At 39.9% G+C, this 25,126-nt stretch overlaps 2 protein-coding genes across 2 annotated transcripts in view; one reads left to right on the top strand and one right to left on the bottom strand.

The window, feature by feature from the left end:
- The window catches only part of LOC131939467 (uncharacterized), a 60,130-nt gene extending 35,423 nt beyond the window's left edge, over window positions 1–24,707 (bottom strand). Inside the window, exon 1 of the mRNA XM_059297778.1 lies at window positions 24,597–24,707. The gene's annotated coding sequence lies outside the window, so the exon portion shown is untranslated. The remainder of the gene's footprint in view (window positions 1–24,596) is intronic.
- LOC131939217 (uncharacterized) lies at window positions 10,261–11,321 on the top strand. Its single transcript, XM_059297421.1, has 2 exons — window positions 10,261–10,344; window positions 10,791–11,321. The coding sequence occupies exons 1-2, from the start codon at window positions 10,261–10,263 to the stop codon at window positions 11,319–11,321; spliced, it is 615 nt and encodes a 204-aa protein (XP_059153404.1).
- Window positions 24,708–25,126: the final 419 nt, after the last annotated feature.

Raw genomic sequence — 25,126 nt, forward strand, 5'->3', positions numbered from 1 at the left:
ATCAAGTTTTAGTCTAAAGACGTGTTGAGGCCTTTGTGTAACATTCAATAACATCAAGTTTTAGTCTAAAGACGTGTTGAGGCCTTTGTGTAGCATTCAATAACATCAAGTTTTAGTCTAAAGACGTGTTGAGGCCTTTGTGTAACATTCAATAACATCAAGTTTTAGTCTAAAGACGTGTTGAGACCTTTGTGTAACATTCAATAACATCAAGTTTTAGTCTAAAGACGTGTTGAGGCCTTTGTGTAACATTCAATAACATCAAGTTTTAGTCTAAAGACGTGTTGAGGCCTTTGTGTAACATTCAATAACATCAAGTTTTAGTCTAAAGACGTGTTGAGGCCTTTGTGTAACATTCAATAACATCAAGTTTTAGTCTAAAGACGTGTTGAGGCCTTTGTGTAACATTCAATAACATCAAGTTTTAGTCTAAAGACGTGTTGAGGCCTTTGTGTAACATTCAATAACATCAAGTTTTAGTCTAAAGACGAGTTGAGGCCTTTGTGTAACATTCAATAACATCAAGTTTTAGTCTCTAGATGTGTTGGGGCCTTTGTGTAACATTCAATAACATCAAGTTTTAGTCCTGAGACTTTTGTCCAAAGACGCCGGTTTGTAAATTTTAAAACTAATGTGAAACACTAAGCAATTCCTTATTTAGAATAAATTAATAGAGCGTTGAATTGTTTTTATAGGAATGCATTCATCAATGTTTTTTTAGGCAAAGTAAAAAATACTTCAACACGACCAAAAAAAAGTTACTTTTAACAATTGTATAAAATACTAAAATAGTAACATTTACAAGAAAAAATATAAATTGTTCCCATGAGAGTCTACTGAAAATGTCTCCATTAAGATTACTTTTTGATAATTAATGACTGACTATATCATTTCAACACGCGGACTGAGTATAATGCCTTACCTGACGACTAATTGACTGACACACATGCATACACTGACATTTTACAAATGTAATCATAGGCAACTAATTTACTTGACGTGGTCTAATTTTTGAATTATCCAAAATAAAAGATTGTGTATTTCCATGCTACTAACATACTATTGATTTGTTAGTCACCATTATGTCTGTAAGAACTTTGTCATAAGGTAACAACATAAGGTAAAATTAATTACACATAATAAAAAAAAGTTGTAATTATTTTTTATTCAGGTGAAGGGAAAGTTGTATCAGGATATGAAATAGCAATGTAAACAGAAAGTGTTATTTCAACGCCTGCTTCCACCCCTCACCATGTTTTTATTTTCTTATCGGTGCCGTGTGGAATGGTAGGTTCGGAACCCGTCGGGACTGTCTGTTCTTTCTTTACTTGGACTATATTCTGTACCTTTGTCTACCCTTGGCGTTGAAATAACACTTTCTGTTTACATTGCTATTTCAGTTACAACGCCTGCTTCCACCCCTCACCATATCAGGATATGAAGATTTTTGAGAATTTTAATTAATACAATAATAAAAGAATATATATTTCATGCTAATAATATGTTATTGTTTTGTTAGCTACCATTGTCTTGTAACATCTTTGTCATGAGGCAACACAAAAGGTAAAATTACTTATCAATAAAGAAAGCTTAAAGGTTTTTTCTACACGTTAATGCAGGAGAAGGGAAAGAAGAGGAGTAAATCACGTGATCTGTTTCAAACGAAGCTCCGAAATCTCATATTTAACGCACCAGCTTAACACTTAAACACATGCGTTCAAACATTTGTTAGAAACTTCCTGTGACAAAACACATTACTTAAATCCGCATTAATCCCAATCAGCGTGTGCAATTAGTAAGTAAAAGTAAAGTTTCCCTTTCAAACCTGACGGTCTATGGGGCAAGTGAAGTAGAGTTCACTCGTTTCAGTGACCTCGGCATATGAAGAGATAGTGTGGTCAACACTATGCCCAGCCGTCTTTACTCTCCCTAACGTGAGTTAGGTACCCATCTGAGTTGGGTGGACTCAGGGACGGTCTACTGACTTGAACCCGTATTCGAACTCGAGACTAACGGGTTAGTAGTCCAGCTCTCTACCGCTAGACCACTCCGTCCCATGTGTGCAATTAGTACCTGTGCACAACTTCAATGAAAAATTTGTCACCTTCATTAGAAGGTGATTTGACGCGCTACGCTGCTTGTAATTTATTAATGAGCTAAAGAATGAAACAATATTTATCTTAATTAAATCCCGATTTAGCCCATACAGTAGTAGCGACGTTATTGACAAATGTTTACTTCAGTTTACGCTTATTTTTCTTTTTTTCGTTTGATCAGCATCTGATGAAACTGACGAATTAGAATTTAAAAAAAAATTAAATCAATGCCAAACGATTTCTTCGAACCCCTCAGTAAATAAAATCCAATTCCGCCGTTTTAGAAATGTGAACCTACACCGCCGTTTCCGAAATATAAGCTTAGACCAGCAGTTGTATAAATACAAGTAATTAAAAAAAGTCTAGTGACAATTTTAGCGCAATTTCCTTACGTTATCTAAAAATAGCTCTGTCGTAGCGTAAATCAACAGCAGGGTTAGTAAAACCATTGGTTAGTTATTAAAACGTTTTTTATTAATTTTTTTTTCAGTATTTTACATGTTTTATTTACAATAGAGTAACATGACTAAAAACCATTGCGCGCCTAGCTACCGAGCGTGATGTCGCAGATATTGAACGTGATGGCGCAGCTATAAAACGTGATGACGCGTGTGGTGTGGTTGCATAAAATGCCTACTAATTCGGTCCAAATTTTAATTAATTCAAAAAAATTTTTGTGACCAAACGAAAGGATATTTTTGAAAACTTTCTTCGGCAATATTGTTCTAAATTATAGCAGGAATTGATTGGTGCATGTTTCAAGTCGCTAAGTGGTCTGGTTGCCGAGATATGGGCCAAAAACTGCATTTTTCCGAGGTTTTTTGGCTTTTCCGGGAAATCCATGAAAGAAACCCGGAATTTTTATGGCCTATGTTCATCCTCGTAACTTGCTTAACATAATTGTTTTTGTAACTAGTCATCGATATTGCTTCGTTGAGGAGGAGATACGACTTAAAGCTGCGGACACACATCCATACATTCATCCATCCATTCCCAGAAATGACGAGTTAATAAACGCAATTCTCCAGAATGGAAATTGCGCTAAAAAGACTATACCGAGGTTTACATAAATAGAAGCCTACATCGACGTTTAAATAAATACAATTCTAGATCCCCTTTATTCATGAATGCAAATCTACACCATCGTTTACAAGCTCACACCACTGTTTCTGAAAACACCCAGGTAACCGCGCCACAGTGTAGGAAACGTGATAAAATCGTTAGCTCCCTCATCAATCAGTTGAGTAGTTCGCATGTTGAAGTGGTACTCACAACAAAAGCACGGCACCGTGTGGGGGGGGGGGGGGGATGGAGCTAGGGGTGGGGGACAGAGAGGTGATTCCAGTAAGTGTTGTTGATCGTGATGTATAGACGTCGGATCAACAGATTGCATGGGATTCTCTACAGACAGATAAGTTTGGTAAAAATGAAATTATCACTAGACTTCTAGAAGTCTAGATTGAAATAGAATAGTCTTTGCAAATATTTTATTTTAATCATATTCCATTTTACCGTATTCCTGACAGTACATTTCATTATGTGTTAAAATTTATATAAAGAGGTCGTCTTTTTAATTTTTAAAACATTTTTTTTCCATCCCCCCTCCACTTCGCAAAAGCTCATCACAAAAAAACCAGACACCCCCTATAAAATAAAGTCACTCCTCATCCTATTAACCCCCTCCCCCTCAGAAGTACAATTTTTTTAAAAATAATTATTTCTTTCTTAAAATATTTAGCGAGGTCGATCTTTATTTACTATAATGAACAATTTGTATTACAGTTTATATATTAAAAAAAAAGGTCTTGTTAAAACGCAAAATAACGGTTAAATATCTGTATAAACATTGTTTAAAAATTATCTAAAATGCTAATTTTTTTGTCCCTCTCCATGATTCCCCCCCCCCCCCCCCCCACACACATACCTTCTCGTCATACATGGTCACTGAAGTCCGAGGAAGCCTCTGCCTGTCTCCCCCACCTCCCCCCACCCCGCCCCTTTACCTAGGCGTGTGACGTCGTTTATAGACATCCCTAAAGTCACAAACTCAGTTCACCTAGCATGAATGTAGCCTACGTATTCTGTCTCAAAGATAGCTAATGATACATTTCGATAACAGCATACGATCAGTGGCGTTGCGAGGTCGGATGTCACCCGGTGCGGCACTTAATGGTGTCACCCCCCCCCCCCCCCCCCCCAGAGACGTAGCGACCCTTTCCGGCGACCGGGGACAAACTTTCAATTTTCGATTTGCACTCCCCTCCCCTCAAACTTTCGTTTTGCACCCCCCCCTCCTCCACCCTTGTCGGGATTTGTCAAATTTGCTCTTAAATGACTTTTTAACATTCGAATTAATCACTTAATTAGTGGAATTATCATTTTTCTCTATATATTTTGCTATTTTTGCCTTGGTGTCACCCCCAAAATGGTGTCACCAGGTGCGGTCCGCACCCCTCCTCGCTACGCCACTGCATACGATTTGCTACTTACATACTCGTATGGCGCATTACATTCTTTATTTTGTTGGGGGATAACCCCAAACGTTACAATTAAGAACATAGTACAAGAACAAGAGTAAGTAATGAAGGCTTTTTTCCCCTCCGTAATCTTTCATCTAGAATATTTCCACTAACAACGAAACGTATATTATAAAGTGAGAGCTGTATTGACGTGGGCACCCGCGTCATGTTACGTCACGTGTCCGCGTAATTACGCAATTACCGTAAACATACACTTTTATCGTTCCCCGCCACGTAAAATAATATTTGTATGGTTCTTTCAGCGTGGACGTAATCTCTCTCAGATGATATTTATTATGTGCAGCCCGTCTGTATCAACATGTTGTTAGGACATGTTGATAGATTAGCCAGAATGTATCAACATGTTGTTAGGACATGTTGATCGAGCCGGACTGTATCAACATGTTGTTAGGACATGTTGATTGAGCCAGTCTGTAAACATGTTGATGGAGATGGTGATCGATCAACATAATGCCAAATTCTATTGAAAGCGGGCAACAGATAACATCGCATATTGGCGGAGAATAAAAGTTTAATCTTGGCAAAGAGGCCTAGTATTATGGAGGTCAGTAGCGTAGCGAGGTTGGGGGGGGGGGGGAGGGGGGCTCGGGGGGACATATGTCCTCGGGCGCCGACCTTAGGGGGCGCCAAAATGGGTTGAAAAATTAAATTGAAAGGTTGAGGGGGGTGTAAATTGAAAGTTTTGGGGGGGGGGGGGTGCAAATCGAAATCTTGAGGGGGGGGGGGGGGTGCTAATCGAAAAGTTTGTCCCCGGGCGCCGGGAAGGGTCGCTACGCCTCTGATGGAGGTTCAAACAGGTATACACTAGGTCACTTGGTCGAACACAATGTATACTCAGTTCTTGAAAAAAAGTATAACATATTTTTTTGACTGAGAAAAGTTTTCTGTTGTTATAGAGAATTATGATAAGGGCTCAGATCAAGAGTATACTTTAGGCTAAGAGGAACATTTTTTTTTCTCGAAAGCACTTCGAATCTGTATGGCCTAGTGGAAGAGCGCTGAACTACTAACCCTAAAGTCTCGAGCTCGAATCCGAGTTTAAATCAGTTGAACTTCCTTGAGTCCACCCATTTCTGATGGGTAGCTAACTCACGTTAGGAAAAGTAAAGGCGCTGGGCATAACGCTGACCACGCTACCTCTCATTAGGCGAGGCCACAGAAACAGGTGTAATCAATTACATTTGCCTATGGACCTCGTTCAAAAGGGAACTTAACTTACCACTACTCACTACTTATGTACTCTCTATTGTGAAGAATTGTATTCACTTGGCCGACAGAAAAAGAAAGCATAACAATGGACTAGACTCTAGACAAACGTCTACCTTTGACCAGCAAAAATATCATCTAGTCCACGAATACAAATAAAACATATGTATAAAAACTAATTAAATTCTTTTAGTTAGACATTAATTAAGGTTAATTAGACTAAACATATATTGTATTTAAAAAATAAACATCAATCTTGCAAGTTGAATAATTCGTCCATTCTGTACTACCGTCCGTGTTTTGTGTTGTATGTGTTGTGATACGTAGGTGCCAGAGGCGTAGCGACCCCTCCCGGCGCCCAAGGACAAACTTTCAATATGGCGCCCCCCTCCCCCCCCATATATATTTATATTGATAATTCAAAATAGCAGCTAAAATAAGCTTATTTTGGCGTCCCTAGGGTCGGTGCCCGGGGATATATGTACCCCCCGTCGCTACGCCTCTGGTAGGTGCTGACGACGCCCATACAAGCAGCAACAGCGGAGGTCGACTGTGTATCTGATGGTATAATCTCACCATCTCTCAGCCCGTAAGGAATGCAACTTGTGTTCTCCGTGTAACAAGCACCTAGCTAGCTGGCGTCGTACGTAACGCCCATCTTGTCATTACAGATAGCAGCGGCTTCATTCCGTGTGAACTTTAACACTGTGTACAGGGCGTAGACAAGTTTTAAGGGCAGGTTAGGGGGAAGGGAAGGGGACTGTGAGTGCGCTAAATTTTGCTCACAAAAACTTTTCTCAACAGGATAACAAAAGAAACAAACTATTTCGATAGTAATGAATAGACTTAGCAGTTGTAGCGTAGGGTGAATATCATGAAAAAACTTACATACAAGTTATGAAGTAAGGTAAATGCTATTCATGAAGTAGGGTAAATGCCATCTATGAAGTAATGTAAATACAATCTATGAAGAAGGGTAAATGCCATCTATGAAGAAGGGTAAATGCCATCTATGAAGTAGGTTAAATGCCATCTATGATGTATGTTAAATGTCATATATGAAGTAAGGTAAATGCCAGTTATGGAATTTATGAAGTAAGGTAAATGCCATTTATAAAGTAAGGCAAATACCAGTTATGAAGTAAGATAAATGCCATTTATGAAGTAAGACGACTGCCTGTGCTGAAGTAACTATTTCTGCATGTGAAAGAAGCTGCCTACAAAACCGTCTACAGATTTAAATAACCAGTGAAGAAAGCCAATAACGTTAGAAGGAAACTCACGACAATATCTCCTCAATGGCTCACAATTGAATAAGACATTACACTAATGGGTCTAGCTGTTCAGGAGATAAAGGAATCTCTCTATACATTAAACAGATGGCATTAGATTTACATCGATCCCAGTGTTTCTTTCAGGCATCTCTTCACCCCCCACCCGAACAAAATACTTTATAGAGAAAATATACACTTTTACCAGTGTCAGCCCCACCCCCCCCCACGGAAAATTTAGCCCCCCCCCCCCCCCAATTTCAGCCCCTGCTCCCAACCTCCAGAAAAAAGAAGAAAGTCTGAAAGCAAAACGGATTAATTCCAATATAGCTACACAATAAGATGTTTTGTTAGATACTTATTAAATTTATTAAAGTTTTATAAAGAGCTGAATTGGTAAATTCATCATTGTATAATGAAATCTTCTGCTTAAATTGCTTTTTTTTCCCTTAACAAAATCGTAAAATTATTTCTTTTTGTAAGTCAAAATGGTGAAGGGGGTGGGGGGGGGGGGGGGGCTTGAAATTTTCGGAGAGGGGGCACCTAAAATTGCCAAGAGATGTGAGGAAAGAAGGAGGGGGGCGGACACTGGTTACAGTTTTAATTTTATATATGAATTATATATTTTTTCTAGTTCGGAAATGGAAGGAGAGGGGAGAGGGCAGTGCCTCCCTGAGAAAATGCCTGAAAGAAACTGCTGAATACACTGTCTTTTCCATCAGTGTGATCCGGTCAAAATGTCCCATTGTGTTACATATAGTGCTACCACAGGCGCAGGCCATTCCATCTAGGCTCTCACTAGCAATTGGACAAGAAAACTACCAGACAAGTCACGTGATAAGGTTGAACCCGTCGTCATCCAGATAACATCGATGACGTCAGAATCCCGCACCCCAACCCCCTTCTCTAACCAGACTTTCCTGTTTGAAAAACGCGGGAGTTTTGTTTCAATCACCCACGGCAGACGTCAAGCAGACGCCAAAACAACAGTATCTGTGATAGGCGGGAGTCTGCTTCAAATTACCGATTGAAAACAAGCTAGTCACATACTTCAAACATCACATGTCTTATTCTATTCTAACAATATATCTGGTAGTATTTGCGACTTGCGGTGTATTAAGTTAATATGTCGGTTTGGTGAGTTAATATGTCGGTTTGGTGAGTTAATATGTCGGTTTGGTCAGTTAATATGTCGGTTTGGTGAGTTAATATGTCGGTTTGGTCAGTTAATATGTGGGTTTGGTCAGTTAATATGTCGGTTTGGTCAGTTAATATGTTGGTTTGGTCAGTTAATATGTCGGTTTGGTCGGTTGATATGTCGGTTTGGTCAGTTAATATGTCGGTTTGGTCAGTTAATAAGTTGGTTTGGTCAGTTAATATGTCGGTTTGGTCAGTTAATTATATCCCTTTAGCGAGATAACTATTTATTGCCGATTTCTTTCGTTTTCGTTTAAGATTCAAACGTTTTGTTTCTTGTATTTGTTGATTTTCCTGGAAATAAAATATCTTCAAATGCCAGGATTTTTTTTTTTCATTTAAGGATTTAGTATATTCTGACAAAATGGCACTCACGTATAACAGATTGCTATTTGTGAAAGATTATACACAGACAGCAAAATGTAAATGATTGCTTCTAGCTACTTGCGGGTTTGTTAAAACTTGAATAAATTATAAAATGTCATTTAGTTGCATGTTACGATCGAATCTTCTATATACAATTAGTAACGTATTTAACACATACAAAAACTGTCGGTTATGTATATAAGTGTAAGATTAGGTTTAGGATAGAGCTCAAGGTTCAGTTAATGGTTAGGGGAGGGTGTGGTTGGACGGTATATCTCATGGATGCTAATTTGAAACATCACGAGTTCGAATCCTGGGCTCCTTAGCTTGGGACAGAAACCTATCTAGAAAAGAAAACTCCAAAATAAAAAAAACAACTGCTGCCTTAAGGTAGCACTATGGAAATCTAAGGCTATTACATAAAACAGAAAACTACGTAGGACAATCCCCTCCAATATTAAAAACAAGAACGAAGAAGAAGCAACTCGCCGGGTCAGTGGCGTAGGCAGGGGGGGGGGGTTAGGGGGGTCATAACCCCTCCCCCCATAGACCCCTCGGTATATATATATATATATATATATATATATATATATATATATATATATATATATATATATATATATATATATATATATATATATATATATATATATATATATATATATATATATATATATATATATATATATATATAAGTATGAGGGAGGGTGCAAATCGAAAGTTTGGGGGGGGGGGTGCAAATCGAAAGTTTGAGGGGAGGGGGTGCAAATCGAAAGTTTGAGGGGGGGGGGGTGCAAATCGAAAGTTTGAGGGGGGGGGGGGTGGTGCAAATTGAAAGTTTGTCCCCGGGTAAAAATTGGAACCCCCCCCCCCCTTGAGACGATCCTGGCTACGCCACTGCGCCGGGTATCTGAACGTTAGTAGATAAAAAATAAAAAACCAGGAAAAATATAGGGATTTAAACCAATTGGATGTATGGATTCGCACAAAAGAAGCGGACCAAAGTCTAAACTTTCCGAGACATGATCGATATCTCTGGGAGATACCAAGGACCTACTCAAATTTCCAATGTTGACATAGTGGACAGTCTGATATAGGGGCAACATTTCCAATGTTGACATAGTAGACAATCTGATATAGGGGCAACATTTCCAATGTTGACCATCTGGGGAGAGCTGGTGTGGTTACCACGTACGAACACAGTATCCATTTATAGCAGACTGAGGTACTGGCAAGGGGCCACCGAATTCTCAATACTAACAGACTGAGGTAAGGCAATGAGCCACGGGATTCTCAATGCTAACAGACTGAGGTACTGGCAATGGACCGCCGAGTTATCAATGCTAAGAAATTGAGGTACTGGCAAAAGGGTAACAAAGTTTCCAATATTAACTGACTAAAATGACTTGAGAGGTTTGGAAGGTGTAGCTTTGTCATGCAACTACTGGCGTCTACGTCTTTGATACTTTTGAAATACCTTGTCACATAAAACACCAGCTTAAAGAAATTAGTTTCCTAAACTCTTAATAATTAGTTTAATCCCAACTAATTAATTTAGGAAATCTTGTCGGAGAATCGTATAAGATGAAGCAAGGGTTGCCGGGCTTACATGGGTGCAAACAAAGAGACGCGCTCAAAACTGAACCCCAGAGTCCATCGCCCACTAAGGTATGATCTCAAGAGTCCCCTAAGACCTGATGGGTACCTGATTCACTTTATGGAAAGTAAAGACTGCTGGGCATAGTGACCCATAGACCGTCAAGATCGAAAGGGAACTTTACTCCAGAATGGCAAGATACACCCCCACCTCACCGCTCTCTAAACCCACACCTCGAAAACCCTTTCTCTGACCCCCAGGATCCCACACCACACCCTTAATCTAATATCCTACGCCCTCATTACCATCCTTTAAACCCATGTCCCCACGCCCTTACCACCGTCTGTTGAACCCCATGATCCTAGCCCTAACCACCAACCTTTGAACCCCAGGATCCCACGCCCTCACCACCTTTAGAACCCCAGGATCCCACTCCCTTACCACCCTTAGAACCCCAGGATCCCACTCCCTCACCCCAATTTGAACCCCCAGGATCCCACTCCCTCACCACCCTTAGAACCCCAGGATCCCACGCCCTCACCCCAATTTGAACCCCCAGGATCCCACGCCCTCACCACCCTTTAAACCCCAGGGTCCCACGCCCTCACCACCCTTTAAACCCCAGGATCCCACGCCCTCACCACCCTTTAAACCCCATGATCCCACTCCCTTACCACCCTTAGAACCCCAGGATCCCACTCCCTCACCACCCTTTAAACCCCATGATCCCACTCCCTTACCACCCTTAGAACCCCAGGATCCCACTCCCTTACCACCCTTAGAACCCCAGGATCCCACTCCCTCACCACCTTTAGAACCCCAGGATCCCACTCCCTTACCACCCTTAGAACCCCAGGATCCCACTCCCTCACCCCAATTTGAACCCCCAGGATCCCACTCCCTCACCACCCTTAGAACCCCAGGATCCCACTCCCTTACCACCCTTAGAACCCCAGGATCCCACTCCCTCACCACCTTTAGAACCCCAGGATCCCACTCCCTTACCACCCTTAGAACCCCAGGATCCCACTCCCTCACCCCAATTTGAACCCCCAGGATCCCACTCCCTTACCACCCTTAGAACCCCAGGATCCCACTCCCTCACCCCAATTTGAACCCCCAGGATCCCACGCCCTCACCACCCTTAGAACCCCAGGATCCCACTCCCTCACCACCCTTAGAACCCCAGGATCCCACTCCCTTACCACCCTTAGAACCCCAGGATCCCACGCCCTCACCACCCTTAGAACCCCAGGATCCCACTCCCTCACCACCTTTAGAACCCCAGGATCCCACTCCCTTACCACCCTTAGAACCCCAGGATCCCACTCCCTCACCCCAATTTGAACCCCCATGATCCCACTCCCTTACCACCCTTAGAACCCCAGGATCCCACGCCCTCACCCCAATTTGAACCCCCAGGATCCCACTCCCTCACCACCCTTAGAACCCCAGGATCCCACGCCCTCACCACCCTTTAAACCCCATGATCCCACTCCCTTACCACCCTTTCAACCCCAGGATCCCACGCCCTCACCCCAATTTGAACCCCCAGGATCCCACGCCCTCACCACCCATTAAACCCCAGGATCCCACTCCCTCACCCCAATTTGAACCCCCAGGATCCCACTCCCTCACCACCCTTTCAACCCCAGGATCCCACTCCCTCACCCCAATTTGAACCCCCATGATCCCACTCCCTCACCACCCTTTCAACCCCAGGATCCCACTCCCTCACCCCAATTTGAACCCCCATGATCCCACTCCCTCACCACCCTTTCAACCCCAGGATCCCACTCCCTCACCCCAATTTGAACCCCCAGGATCCCACTCCCTCACCACCCTTTCAACCCAAGGATCCCACTCCCTCACCACCCATTAAACCCCAGGATCCCACTCCCTTACCACCCTTAGAACCACAGGATCCCACGCCCTTACCAACCTTTGAACCCCATGATCCCACGCCCTCACTACCCTTTGACCCCAGGATCCCACGCCCCTCACCACCCATCGAACCCCAGAATCCCACGCCCCGCCTCACGACCCCGCTTTACTTGTGCTGACATAATTAGAAACTGACGCGAGACGATCACTGAGAATCGAGCCTAGCTACGATTACATGGAATCGATACTACAATAGTAGGAATTCTACATCCAACCTAGCTACGATTTCACGGAATAAATACTGCGTTAGTATGATTTCAACATCTAACCTAGCTACGATTACATGGAATCGATGCTAACTACGTCAGTTGAAGATCTATAACTCCGCTAGACGAAATCAATACAAGAGCGTTTGATCGAGCCCATGTTTGCCTCCCTTGGCGTGACCATTGATGTGGAAATTATCTCCCTGTCCTTAACACAGCCCATTGCATTCCGACTCGGGGCTGTACAGAGTTAAGCCCCCTTCATTACACGATGTTTATTACAATGCACTCTGCGAATTACGTTTGGATGATTTAGAGATTTTAATGAAATGGTTGTCTTAATTGGATGGCTATTTTCAGCCACACGTGCGCTCGAGCGTTGGGTAAAGAAGAGGGCTGACCTGACCCCTCCCACATGAAAAGTTAGGATCTTGTCCAGATAAACCCCGCCATTAATCCAAAAAAAGAGAACGAGGAAAAAAGTTAAGACCCGCAGCTTATCTGGAGAAGATCCTAAAATAATATCACAACAAACAAAAAACATTGAGGGCGCTCCCCCCCCCCCTCCACTCACATACACACACACATACACACGCACGCACTCACTCACTCACGCATGCGCGCACACACTCACACATATAAATATAAATAAATACATATATAAATATGTATGTATATATATATATATATATATATATATATATATATATATATATATATATATATGTAAAATTCTATATATATTATATAATATATATATATATATATATATATATATATATATATATATATATATATATCAGTGGCGTAGCGAGGTCGGGTGTCACCCGGTGCGGCACTTAATGGTGTCACCCCCCCAGAGGCATAGCGACCCTTCCCGGAGACAAACTTTCAATTTTCGATTTGCACCCCTCCCCCCCCCCCCTCAAACTTTCGATTTGCAACCCTGCTCTAACTTTCAAAATTTGCACCTCTTAAAAGAATATTTGTCACTCGAATTAATGGTGTCACCCCCCCCCCCCCCCCCCCAGAGGCATAGCGACCCTTCCCGGAGACAAACTTTCAATTTTCGATTTGGAATTATCATTTTTCTCTATATATTTTGCTATTTTTTTGACTTGGTGTCACCCCCATACATGGTGTCACCCGGTGCGGTCCGCACCGCCCCCTGCCCCTCTCGTTACGCCTCTGATATATATATATATATATATATATATATATATATATATATATATATATATATATATATATATATATATTGTGTGAGAACTCTTTTGGGACTGACAACTTAAGAAAAAGTCTCATCCGACATAACTTGCGTTAATTTAAATTTTAAAACATGTTTAATTCCCCTTGAGCTGAATTAAAAGCATTTCCCTCCCCTGTCCATCCTTGTGATTCCCAACGCTGGACGATTAAGCAGAACTAGAGCTCTTCAGCGAATTGACTGTTCAACCGGAAGTTGGGTCGCCGAGTCCGTGTGCCTAAATTAATCCGAGACTAGACCTGCGCATGCACGGTCACACGTGTCAGAATGTCAGGGAAGATCGTCACGACATCATGTGTATGACAGGAGAAAGTATAAAAACAACAACAACAAAACAACAACAACAAAAAAACACAGCTAAATAGATATACTCAGTGATCATAATTTAAAAAAAATCATATTTTAAGAGAATCAAGTTTGATCATCTGTTTGATCACTTGTTCGATACGGTCTAGTTCTCTCCGCTTTAACTGTTGCATTTAGTTATGCTTCAATTAAAATTGAATGATTCTTATTTGTTTTAAACTATTGAGGTGTCATCAGAATAACAATTATTGATCAGTTGAAAATTTGGGTAAAATTGAATAAACAATCACATAAACATACATTGTGACCTAATATTATCTTGTAACTTGGCATTGAACTTAAATTTATACTTTACAATTGCCAAACAAAACAAGAAAGATAACTGTGGATTCCAAAGTTAAAAACGTATAACACAATAGGGCTGGTAAGTAGGTCACCAACCGGTTCTACGGCCTAATAAAACCTGCATGAGCCATATAACTGGTTGGTGACCTACTTACCAGCCCTATAGTCTAACAACAGAAACCAGTAATTAAAAACTTTCGGCCCGTTGGATCAAACTGACGAAACAAATACTAAAACCATATGGCGCAACGATTTATGTAATTCCATTTGAATACAGCCGGCCATTTATTTTACACTAGAGATTAAAAAGCTCACAAACGAAGTGTAATTATCTAATTATTCACAGATCCCCACACAAACGAAAAGACATTTTTTTTCTGGATTTAATGACGGATTTCTTTAACCCCGGCGGATATTAAACCCCTCATTATTTTCTATCAGGATAAATCTTACACTTTTTTCTGCAGTTTTTTTGTTCCCTAACAAGATTTGTATCGCACAATAAAATAATTTGATGAAAAAAATACAATATTAAAATGTAATAATAAAATATTGGGATTATTTATTTAAAAAAATGAAATGAGGAAAATATTGAAAATCTTAAAAAGAAAATCCAAGTTTTCTAAATAACAGATAATTTTATTATTCAAAAGATTTGCACAAATGATTTCTTTTAATTATTTCCTTAAAATGTTCAAGATAGCCATAAACAAACATTACTGAAAACAATCTTAGGTCATGACGGTCTATACTATTTACACAATATTAGGTCATAAGGGCCTATACCATTTAGACAATCTTAAGTCATAAGGGCCTATACTACTTACACAATCTATGTGTATGAAAACCAAGACACATCTCTTCTATGTGTCTATTAGGAAAATTTGAACAAAATTTCAATACCTGGCGATCTAATGCCGAAGATTTGCTTTTAATATTAAAAAAAAATCTTGAAATATTAGAAATAAAACAATGTCCTGCTACTTTAATACAGTGGAATATTGAACCTAATGAGCAAGATTGAACATCATCATATAACTTCAGACACGTAAATTACAGCGTCAGTTTACCTTGCCATGCACGGTTTAGTAATACAGTTATGTTTTAATCATCAGAGACTGATACAAATGTACAAAACAATTTAAACAAGTAATAATTTCTTTTCGGAACGGAGTGGTCTAGCGGTAGAGAGCTGGACTGCTAACCCGTAAGTCTCGAGTTCGAATCCGGGTTCAAGTAAGTAGACCGTCCCTGAGTCCACCCAACTCTGATGGGTACCTAACTGACGTTAGGGAAAGTAAAGACGGCTGGGCATAGTGCTGACCACACTATCTCTTCATATGCCGAGGTCACAGAAACAAGTGAACTCTACTTCACTTGCCCCATAGACCGTCAGGTTTGAAAGGGAAACTTTACTTTTACTTTATAATATTTTCTTTTGTTGCTTCACAGATCAAAAACAACGGTAAAACTCCATTTTAGCGTATTTTATTCGCCGCTTCACGTTTACCTCCGGTTGTGGTTATTTTATTATAAACACAATCAAAACACACAAAAATGTTAGGAAAACACTAGGATTAGAATCATTAGATGATAGATATAGATCGTCTTTTTTTTTAATGAATGTGTTTTTTAATTAGAAGAGGTAAAAATATTATAAATAAGCATTACAGTTTCACTTAAATATTGTATGATCGTCGGCGGGAGAAAAATCCCTACATGGTCAAGTAGAGTGATCGCTTGCATTATTGTAATGTATAGCAATTATTTTCTACTTTTTAGTTCAATCAGAAAACGTGGGTTTTTTAAAACTTTTTTAATGATTATTATTTTCACATCGTGTCTCACCCCCCCCCCCCCCCCCCCCACGGTAAAAGCTTTGAAGCGTTCAGATGTTATACATTTAATATTAATGGTGTTTATCTATAGTAGGTTGTTAATACAACTGGATGTAGCATTGTTTTCTCTAGAGTTTGAATCTTTACGTCATGGTTTCGACGTTATGTACTTAAAATACTTTTTAACTCTAACTAACAAAAAACTTACTTATTCTATATATCTTGCAACTTTTTTGTCTTGGTGTCACCCCCCCTCCCCCACTAAATTTTGTCACCCGGTGCGGTCCGCCCCCGCTTTGTGACGCCTCTGACCCCTTTATACACATTCGTATATTCCTGTTTCAGCTTACCATATCATAGAGTTACCACGGAAATCACAATTCTATTTATACATTTCTCGTGTTCTGAACAAGTGTTTTCTGTTTACCTTACTCGTGATTAGTGGCGTAGCTACCGTAAAGCTATCATAAGCAAGGCATAGGGGCCCACGGAACTTTGGGGGCCCTTTTCCTCAAAAAAAAGTAAAACTTTTACATTGAAATTTTAATGTTTGTTTAATATAAATAATTTCAAAAAAAAAATTCAGTTTCTTTTCTATTGTAGAAATAATTAAAAGTTCCAAAAAGGCCCTCTGTCCTTTCTTACTTTACAAGTAGTGTGATTCAGTGGGGGTGGGGGGGGGGGGGGGGGGGAGTTGAACAGGGCCCATCCGTAATAATATCATTACAGGCATTGCCGCATGGCTGTGCAAGCTATTGAGAGAATTAGCCTTTAAATAAACGTGAACTGACTATTTTGTAAGATCGGCATCCAGCACCCGTAAATCGACATCGCTACAAACCTCAACTGATTGGGATATTCCCTACCCCATCCCCAGAGGCGTAGCGAAGGGGGGGGGGTGGGGGGCGGGGGGGGGGGTACATATGTCTCCGGGCGCAGTTGATTTCTTCGTTTAACTCCATGGTAGCCCTGAAGGCTGACGAAGGGGGCCCACCGATAATTTAGCATAGTGGCCCGAAAATCCTAGCTACGCCACTGCTCGTGGTGTTGGGATCTTACTTTGTTAAACAGGAGATGGAATCAGTAGTGGGGTTTGTTGTTTCGTGGGATGGTGACGGTTCTAATTAGAGTCAGACTACATTGATTCTCATAAAACTTGTTGTTTCATTAATATTTGATTCAAACACTAATGGCAAACTGGTGTTGTAACTGGATTTAAGCTTCATGAGAAGAAGACTCGACCGAGCAGATTTCGTACCACGTGACAGTGTTCTATGCAAGTTGTGAACATTTTGTCACACTCTCCGCGCACTCTACTGGGCTCTCGCTCTCTGTCCATCCTCTCTTACCTAAAAATATGCTGTGAATGATCGCCGTGAAAGATTTAACCGAAATAAGAAATCATTCAAATTTTCCACATTTAAATGATTTCTTTCTGAATCGATTTTTTCTACACAGAAAAATTCAACCTGTATTATAAAACGAGTTTGGCGTAGACTTACTAAGCAGCGAATTTACCCTATAAAATTCTATATGAATTATACAATGTTGGGTCTACAATCACTGGTAATTTTCTCAATAGAATTCCAATATATCGTAGAAGACTACGCCAACGATTCTAGGAAATCGAATCTCAACGCAGAAGAGATTTGCCTTAAGGGAGGTAACAAGTAGAACTAGTTACAAAGACGATCACCGGCTGATCTAATCGATACTTAAACCTCCTAATGCACTTGACATCAATAAAATAGAAAGAGAAAATGTCCCGGTTTTCGAAATTTATTTTCTATAGCAGATATTCTCTAACGGGTGACGTTACCTCCAAGTTAGTAACTTAGCTTTACTTTAAAGAAAACAAGGTTTTAATGGTTTATAATTAACTTGATATACTAATTTTACAATAGTAGGGTTTATCGTTTCTAGAGCAAAAATTAATTGTTTAAAATACAAGATAAAAAAATAAAAATACAAGATAGCTGCTAATGTAAATGAGCCTGGTTCAGGGGTCGGCAACCTTTTGAGACGGAAGAGCCAAAAGTTACAATTTTCAAAATTTCCCAGTTTTTAAAGAGCCATATGTTTTTTACAATATTTTATTATTTGATTAGGATTAAGTAAATAAATGTGATTTGGTAGGCCCTAGTCAAAATAAATAGTTTTAATTATGAAATAATATTTATTCATATAAAAACACACACATGTTTCTCAAGAATAATAAACTGAGTTATCAAATAATATAACTATAGGACTATCCCAATCCACTTTAGAAGCTGTTAACTTTTTTCTTTCTTTACGGATATCACCGGCTCAGGAGGTGTCTGCCATTAGCCAGGCAGGCCTCAACACGGCTAACTTCGACTAACTGGCTTGGGTATTGGTTTCATAACAGTGTATCTGTCGCTTCTGTCCTTTGGCTATCACCAGGCGTAACTTCCACCCCACTGAACACAGGGTAAACTCGTACCCCTTAGTCCAGTACCCGGCTCAACAATAGGAAGCTAGTAGCTTAAAAAAATACGTCACTCATGTCAAATGAATGACATGACACATATGGAAATGCATTCTGAATAAAATAAAATTCCCATTAAAAAACATTCGAAAAAGTCGGCACTTGGGCAGTGGCAAACATGGGATTGTTGCCACAGGGCTGTAGGGCTGGGCCTGGTGCCCAAGCGGCTGTCAGCTGTCCGTTTACTTTCTACTGCACATATTCTCAATGTTCTCTGATAATTGTTATAATTCTGTTTAAAGTTGTTTTTCTTTACATTATGATATTTGATATGAGTTTTGAAAATGAAATAATATAACTATTAATAAATTGTCAAGGAGCTGGAGAGCCGCATCTTGGCAGCAAAAGAGCCGCATGTGGCTCGCGAGCCGCAGATTGCCGACCCCTGGCCTGGTAGCATCTGATGAAAACATCGTTAGTCTTTATTTATTTTTTTACTGAAAAGAATTAATATAATTGTTTAAAAACAGTTGCAGTTTGAAAATGGTGATGAGGACAGCTTTAGCCAGGTTTAACTGCTGGTACTTCTTCTTTACTATCCTGTCCAACGTATATTTCCTAGAGCCTGTAGAGAGATGGGCGTGTAATATATTGTTGCTGTTTTTTCTTGGCCTTGTCTTCTACACATCTTGCTAGTATCTACCTGGACACTCACGTATGATGCTGCACTTCTTCAAATACCTTCTGGGCATGGAGATTGAGAATACAGTTGTCACATAAAAACATCAACTCAGGAAAAGAAAGAAACCATGTTTTTTCCTTCTTTTGTCCAGCTTGTGGTTGAAAATTTGTGTGTTTGACCATTTGGATAGCTTACACGAATGAAAGCTAATTTTTAAGATGTATGTAATGAAAATTGAGTAAACAATGAGATAGAAAAAAATAATTAAAAATTATTTTTTTTTGTACATCTGTATTGGTCACCGATGATTTAAAACATAACTGTATTACTAAACCAGGCATGGCAAGGCTAACTGACGCTGTCAATTACGTGTCTGAAGTTATATGATTTCGATCTCGCTCATCAGGTGCGATATTCCACTGTATTAAAGTAGGGTGTCCGGTCATAAACCCCCTGGACAAAAACCCCCTGACATATACCCCCTGGACATAAACCCCCCGCGATATAAACCCACTGGACAAAAAAAAACCAATTGAGGTTTATATAACGAAAAAAACAGTATTTTATTATAACTTTAAAAAGAAAGATTTTGAGCGATGCCTCGCAAATACTCTATTATGGTGGGCTCATTAAAACTTTAACAACAGTTGAAATTCGAGCGCTGCTATCAATATTTTTAAAAAGAAAGATTTTGAGCGATGCCTCGCAAATACTCTATTATGGTGGGCTCATTAAAACTTTTAACAACAGTTGAAATTCGAGCGCTGCTATCAATATTTTTCTTTCTGTTTTGGTAAACAGTGACCTGAATTAATCTGTGTACAATAAACCTCTTGGGTGGCAACATCCCATACTTGACTGGAAACTTCTGTGCCAGCTTTCAAATGAGTTGTTTGATTTTGGCATAAGGTCTTCAGCACGACGTGTGTGCACGTGGAACAGCACGAGGTGTGTGCATGTGGAACAGCACGACGTGTGTGCATGTGGAACAGCACGACGTGTGTGCATGTGGAACAGCACGACGTGTGTGCATGTGGAACAGCACGACGTGTGTGCATGTGGAACAGCACGACGTGTGTGCATGTGGAACAGCACGAGGTGTGTGCATGTGGAACAGCACGACGTGTGAGCATGTGGAACAGCACGACGTGTGTGCATGTGGAACAGCACGACGTGTATGCATGTGGAACAGCACGACGTGTGTGCATGTGGAACAGCACGACGTTTGTGCATGTTCCACATATCAAGTGGTCTGCCAATAGAGTAGTCCTTGAAACAGTCGGCAATCGGCATTGCTTCTTGGGGAAACATTTTCTATAATTTATTAAAGGCAGAACTAATGTGCTCATGGCCACACAAGCTAACACAGGTAGCATTCTGAGCTTGAGAGCAAATTCGCTATCAAGTTGGGAACGTTGTTGAAGACCAGAGTCTTGTATTTTTCTGCATATGTTTTGGCTAAGATGGAAAAAGCATCCTTTTATCTCACAGTCTGGAAATACCCTTGCAACACTTTTTATCACAGCCATTTCAAAGTCAATCATGATAGAAATTGGTTGCAGGTTTGTATCAAGACCGTTAGTTGCTGTAACAGTGCTGTGTATGTTTCCTGTGTATCGTTTTAAACTAAAGCATAAACACATTGAACAATCCGTCCATTGACCAATGCATGGACTGTGTACAGTTGTGAAATAATGCAGGCGCTGTTTTGAATGTACCACCCATAAAGCAGTGCTGATTTAACCTCCAATAACCTAATGTTGTCCTTATTTCCAAACAAGAACATCCTACCTTTTGACTCGGCATTAGAATCGTTAGTCGTTAGAAATTATATTACTTAATTATTTTTTTTGTTCTCATCATCGTTATTGTTTACTTATATAAACCTCAGTCGGGGGGGGGGGAGGGTATTATCCAGGGAGTTTATGTCGCGGGGTTTTTTGTCCAGGGGGGTTTATGTCGCGGGGGGGGGTATTATCCAGGGAGTTTATGTCGCGGGGTTTTTTGTCCAGGGGGGTTTATGTCGCGGGGGGGGGGGGGGTATTATCCAGGGGGTTTATGTCGGGGGGTTTTTATCCAGGGGGTTTATAACCAGGGTTTTTTTGTCCAGGAGCCTTAAAGTAGCAGGACATCGTTTTATTTCTAATATTTCAAAAAATGAGCTTATTTTTTAAAATATTAAAAACAAATCATCGGGATCAGATCGCCAGGTATTGAAATTTTCTTTTCAAATTTTCTTAATAGACACAGTGAAGAGATGTGTCTTGGTTTTCATACACAAAGATCGGTAAGTAGTATAGGCCCTTATGAACTAAGATTGTGTAACTAGTATAGAGCCTAATTCTCTAAAATTAAGTAGCCAGCTTAGACCTACATAACCTAAATTGAGCAACTAGCCTATAACCACATAACCCACAATTGTGCAACCACCCACATAACCCAAATTGTGCAACCACACACATAACCCAAATTGTGCAACCACCCATATAACCCAAACTGTGCAACCACCCATATAATAACATAACCCAAATTCTGAAATTAGCCTATAACCACAAAACCCAAATTGTGCAACTAGCCTATTGTACAACCACCCACATAACCCAAATTGTGCAACCACCAATTTTACCCATATTGTGCAACTACCCATATAACCCAAATTGTGCAACCACCCATATAACCCAAATTGTGCAACCACCAATTTTACCCAAATTGTGCAACTACCCATATAACCCAAATTGTGCAACCACCCATATAACCCAAATTGTGCAACTAGCCTATAACCACATAACCCAAATTGTGCAACTAGCCTATTGTACGACCACCCATAAAACCCAAATTGTGCAACCACCCATATAACCCAAATTGTGCAACCACCCATATAACCCAAATTGTGCAACCACCCATATAACCCGAATTGTGCAACCACCCATATAACCCAAATTGTGCAACCACACATATAACCCAATTTGTGCAACCACACATATAACCCGAATTGTGCAACCACCCATATAACCCAAATTGTGCAACCACCCATATAACCCAATTTGTGCAACCACACATATAACCCGAATTGTGCAACCACCCATATAACCCAAATTGTGCAACCACCCATATAACCCGAATTGTGCAACCACCCAAACAACCCAAATTGTGCAACCACCCATATAACCCGAATTGTGCAACCACCCATATAACCCAAATTGTGCAACCACCCATATAACCCAAATTGTGCAACCACCCATACAACCCAAATTGTGCAACCACCCAAACAACCCAAATTGTGCAACCACCCATTTTACCCAAATTGTGCAATTACCCATATAACCCAAATTGTGCAGTTAGCCTATAACCACATAACCCAAAACATGCAATTAGCCTATAACAACACAACCTAGATTCGTCCAACAACCCAGATCTCGGATTCCAACCAAAACGCCACCCTAACGAACGTATCCTGTTCACCCGACTCCTCTATTTGATCCGTATCAATCTGTGAATCCCCTCGGGCCCGTCTAATTATATCTAACGTGCCCTATGGGCTGAGAGTGAATCTCCGATCAGTATAGATATTCCCGCTATCTGCATGCTTAATCTCCCAGGAGCTCAGCTGCCAAATCAGGCTTCGCTTTATTAAGTCTAAGAAATACGACACCCTCCCCCATCTACCAGTGGTACTGGTCTACATTACATTTGATTCTTCAGTAGCTGTGTTTTAATAAATTAGCTATTTCCGAATAGGTAAAGGCCGTTTAATAAAATAATGGTTGTATTGTGAGTAGTTTTATGGCTGCGAAAAAATTATTGTGGTTGGGAGAGAGGGTGAGGAAAAGGATGAAGGGGGGGGGGGGGGCTATAAGGGGTAAATAGACGACTGTCAATAATGATGGCACTTTGGAGCGAGCCCATAGCAGCACTCGCCCGGGAGATCCTCCGTCATACCCAGTGCACTGTAAAACATTTGGAATCTTTGGAATCGTTGGAATCGCAATTGGTTTCCAGATTAAAAATATCACAGCGTCGGTTTTTAAAAACAAACGTCTTGAAGAGTATAATTTATACATTAAAAATCTTCAATCTTTAATTCCCCCCTCCCACTTCCACCCTAAGAAAGTACGAAATGCACATCAGCACTCAAAGTCCTTTCCTCCCACACACACAATCCTTTCCCAAACAAGAGTTTCTTTTAGGCATCTGTTCGCCCTCTCTCCCTCTTACACTCGACGAACGTCCACCATTTTCACCACTGAACGAAATAGAAAAAAATGTATTTTATATAAAACATTTATACATTATCCAGTATCCGCCTCCACATCCCCGCAATTTGAGTGCAACCCCCCCCCCCCCCCCAAGTTTCAAGTACCCACAGGATAAATACGTCTGAAAGAAAAACTGACCTTAATACTAAAAATTCATTTCCCAGCATACAATACCCTCCCTAATCCACAATTCAAAAAAAGTCCATTCCCCGTCTTTGTTCCATCATACTCCCCCTTCTATTTATCCTAGTATGACTTATCCTATTCCTCTGTGGCTCCTGAGGAGCAAAGCGCTGCATTATCCCGGTATCCTTACCTTGTGTTAACACTACACAAACTACAACCTTCACTCTAAATTCACGTTCATACACTATCTTAAATCTACAGTACGGTACGTCTAAACCAATTGAGCTATTCACTTGCTTATGTATAATATACAAAGTTTATAGTCAACTAATGAGAGCACGAAAACGTAAAACAATACTGGCTGTCTTAAAATTTCTTACATTTAAAAATAAAAGATAAAAATATTTTCACATAATAAATATAAAATAAATGATAAAATAATGTATATAATAAGCTCTATATAAAATAAATAAATATATCTTGAAAATATATCACCATATTTGACTACTAAAATAATTAATTCTCTCAAGTTTTTGAAAGGAGCTTATTGCCTTGATGAGACATACGATTTTATTTTAGAAAATTTAATTTCAAGAAACTGTCTACACTATATATAACTCTTTATTTCAACCTTCTATAACAAAAACTTTTGTTATAGATCTAGGTTCGACTCTTTTTATAGGAATTTCTAAATTTTTGTCCAGGTATAAAACATCTTTAAATGATATTAATGACATATCTGTTACGTATTTGTAAATATCACATGCTTATATATGCGAGGAGTATATGTTTCATGACATGCTCATATGATGCACTCCATTTTTTTACAAACACAAATTTAAAAACAAAACAAACACAACCTAATTAAAGAAATGAATCATATAGTTTTAAAGTCTCATCTTACTTTATACGATCCTGGCAACTGGGTCGATGTAAAAATCCGAATCGTGTGGATGATGTTTAAAAAAAATCACGAAACACATAAAAAAAAAATCCAAGGATCTCACAAAACGACTGAATGAGGACCAGGGGTAAAATCATAAATAAACAGAACTCTTAGCACTGCTTCGTGCCCGCCGCGCATGCGCAGTGTGCGAGGTTGGAGGTTACTCACCGCCCTTGTGTTATCGATCTGGTTACATCGTTACTTCCCCTCGTTCGCCGTTTCGTTCTCTCTTTCATCTTTCTCGCGCATCTCCCATTAGATTCAGATGTTTATATCACATTTAAACTTTACTTTTTTTTATTTAAGGTAAAATTTTTAGAGTTACTTGAGCTCCATTTTCCTTCTGTTTACTTTATTGAGAGACATATATTGTGATGATAAATACACACAGAATAATATCTAGAAATTACACGATGACAAAAATGTTATTTCAGAAAACGATGCTAAAATCTGTTTTGTTTCCTGATCATTCTCACACAAATATTTCA

Source organism: Physella acuta, unplaced genomic scaffold (genome assembly GCF_028476545.2).
Source record: "Physella acuta isolate Inbredline_101_S28 unplaced genomic scaffold, ASM2847654v3 ptg000018l, whole genome shotgun sequence".
NCBI lineage: Eukaryota > Metazoa > Mollusca > Gastropoda > Physidae > Physella > Physella acuta.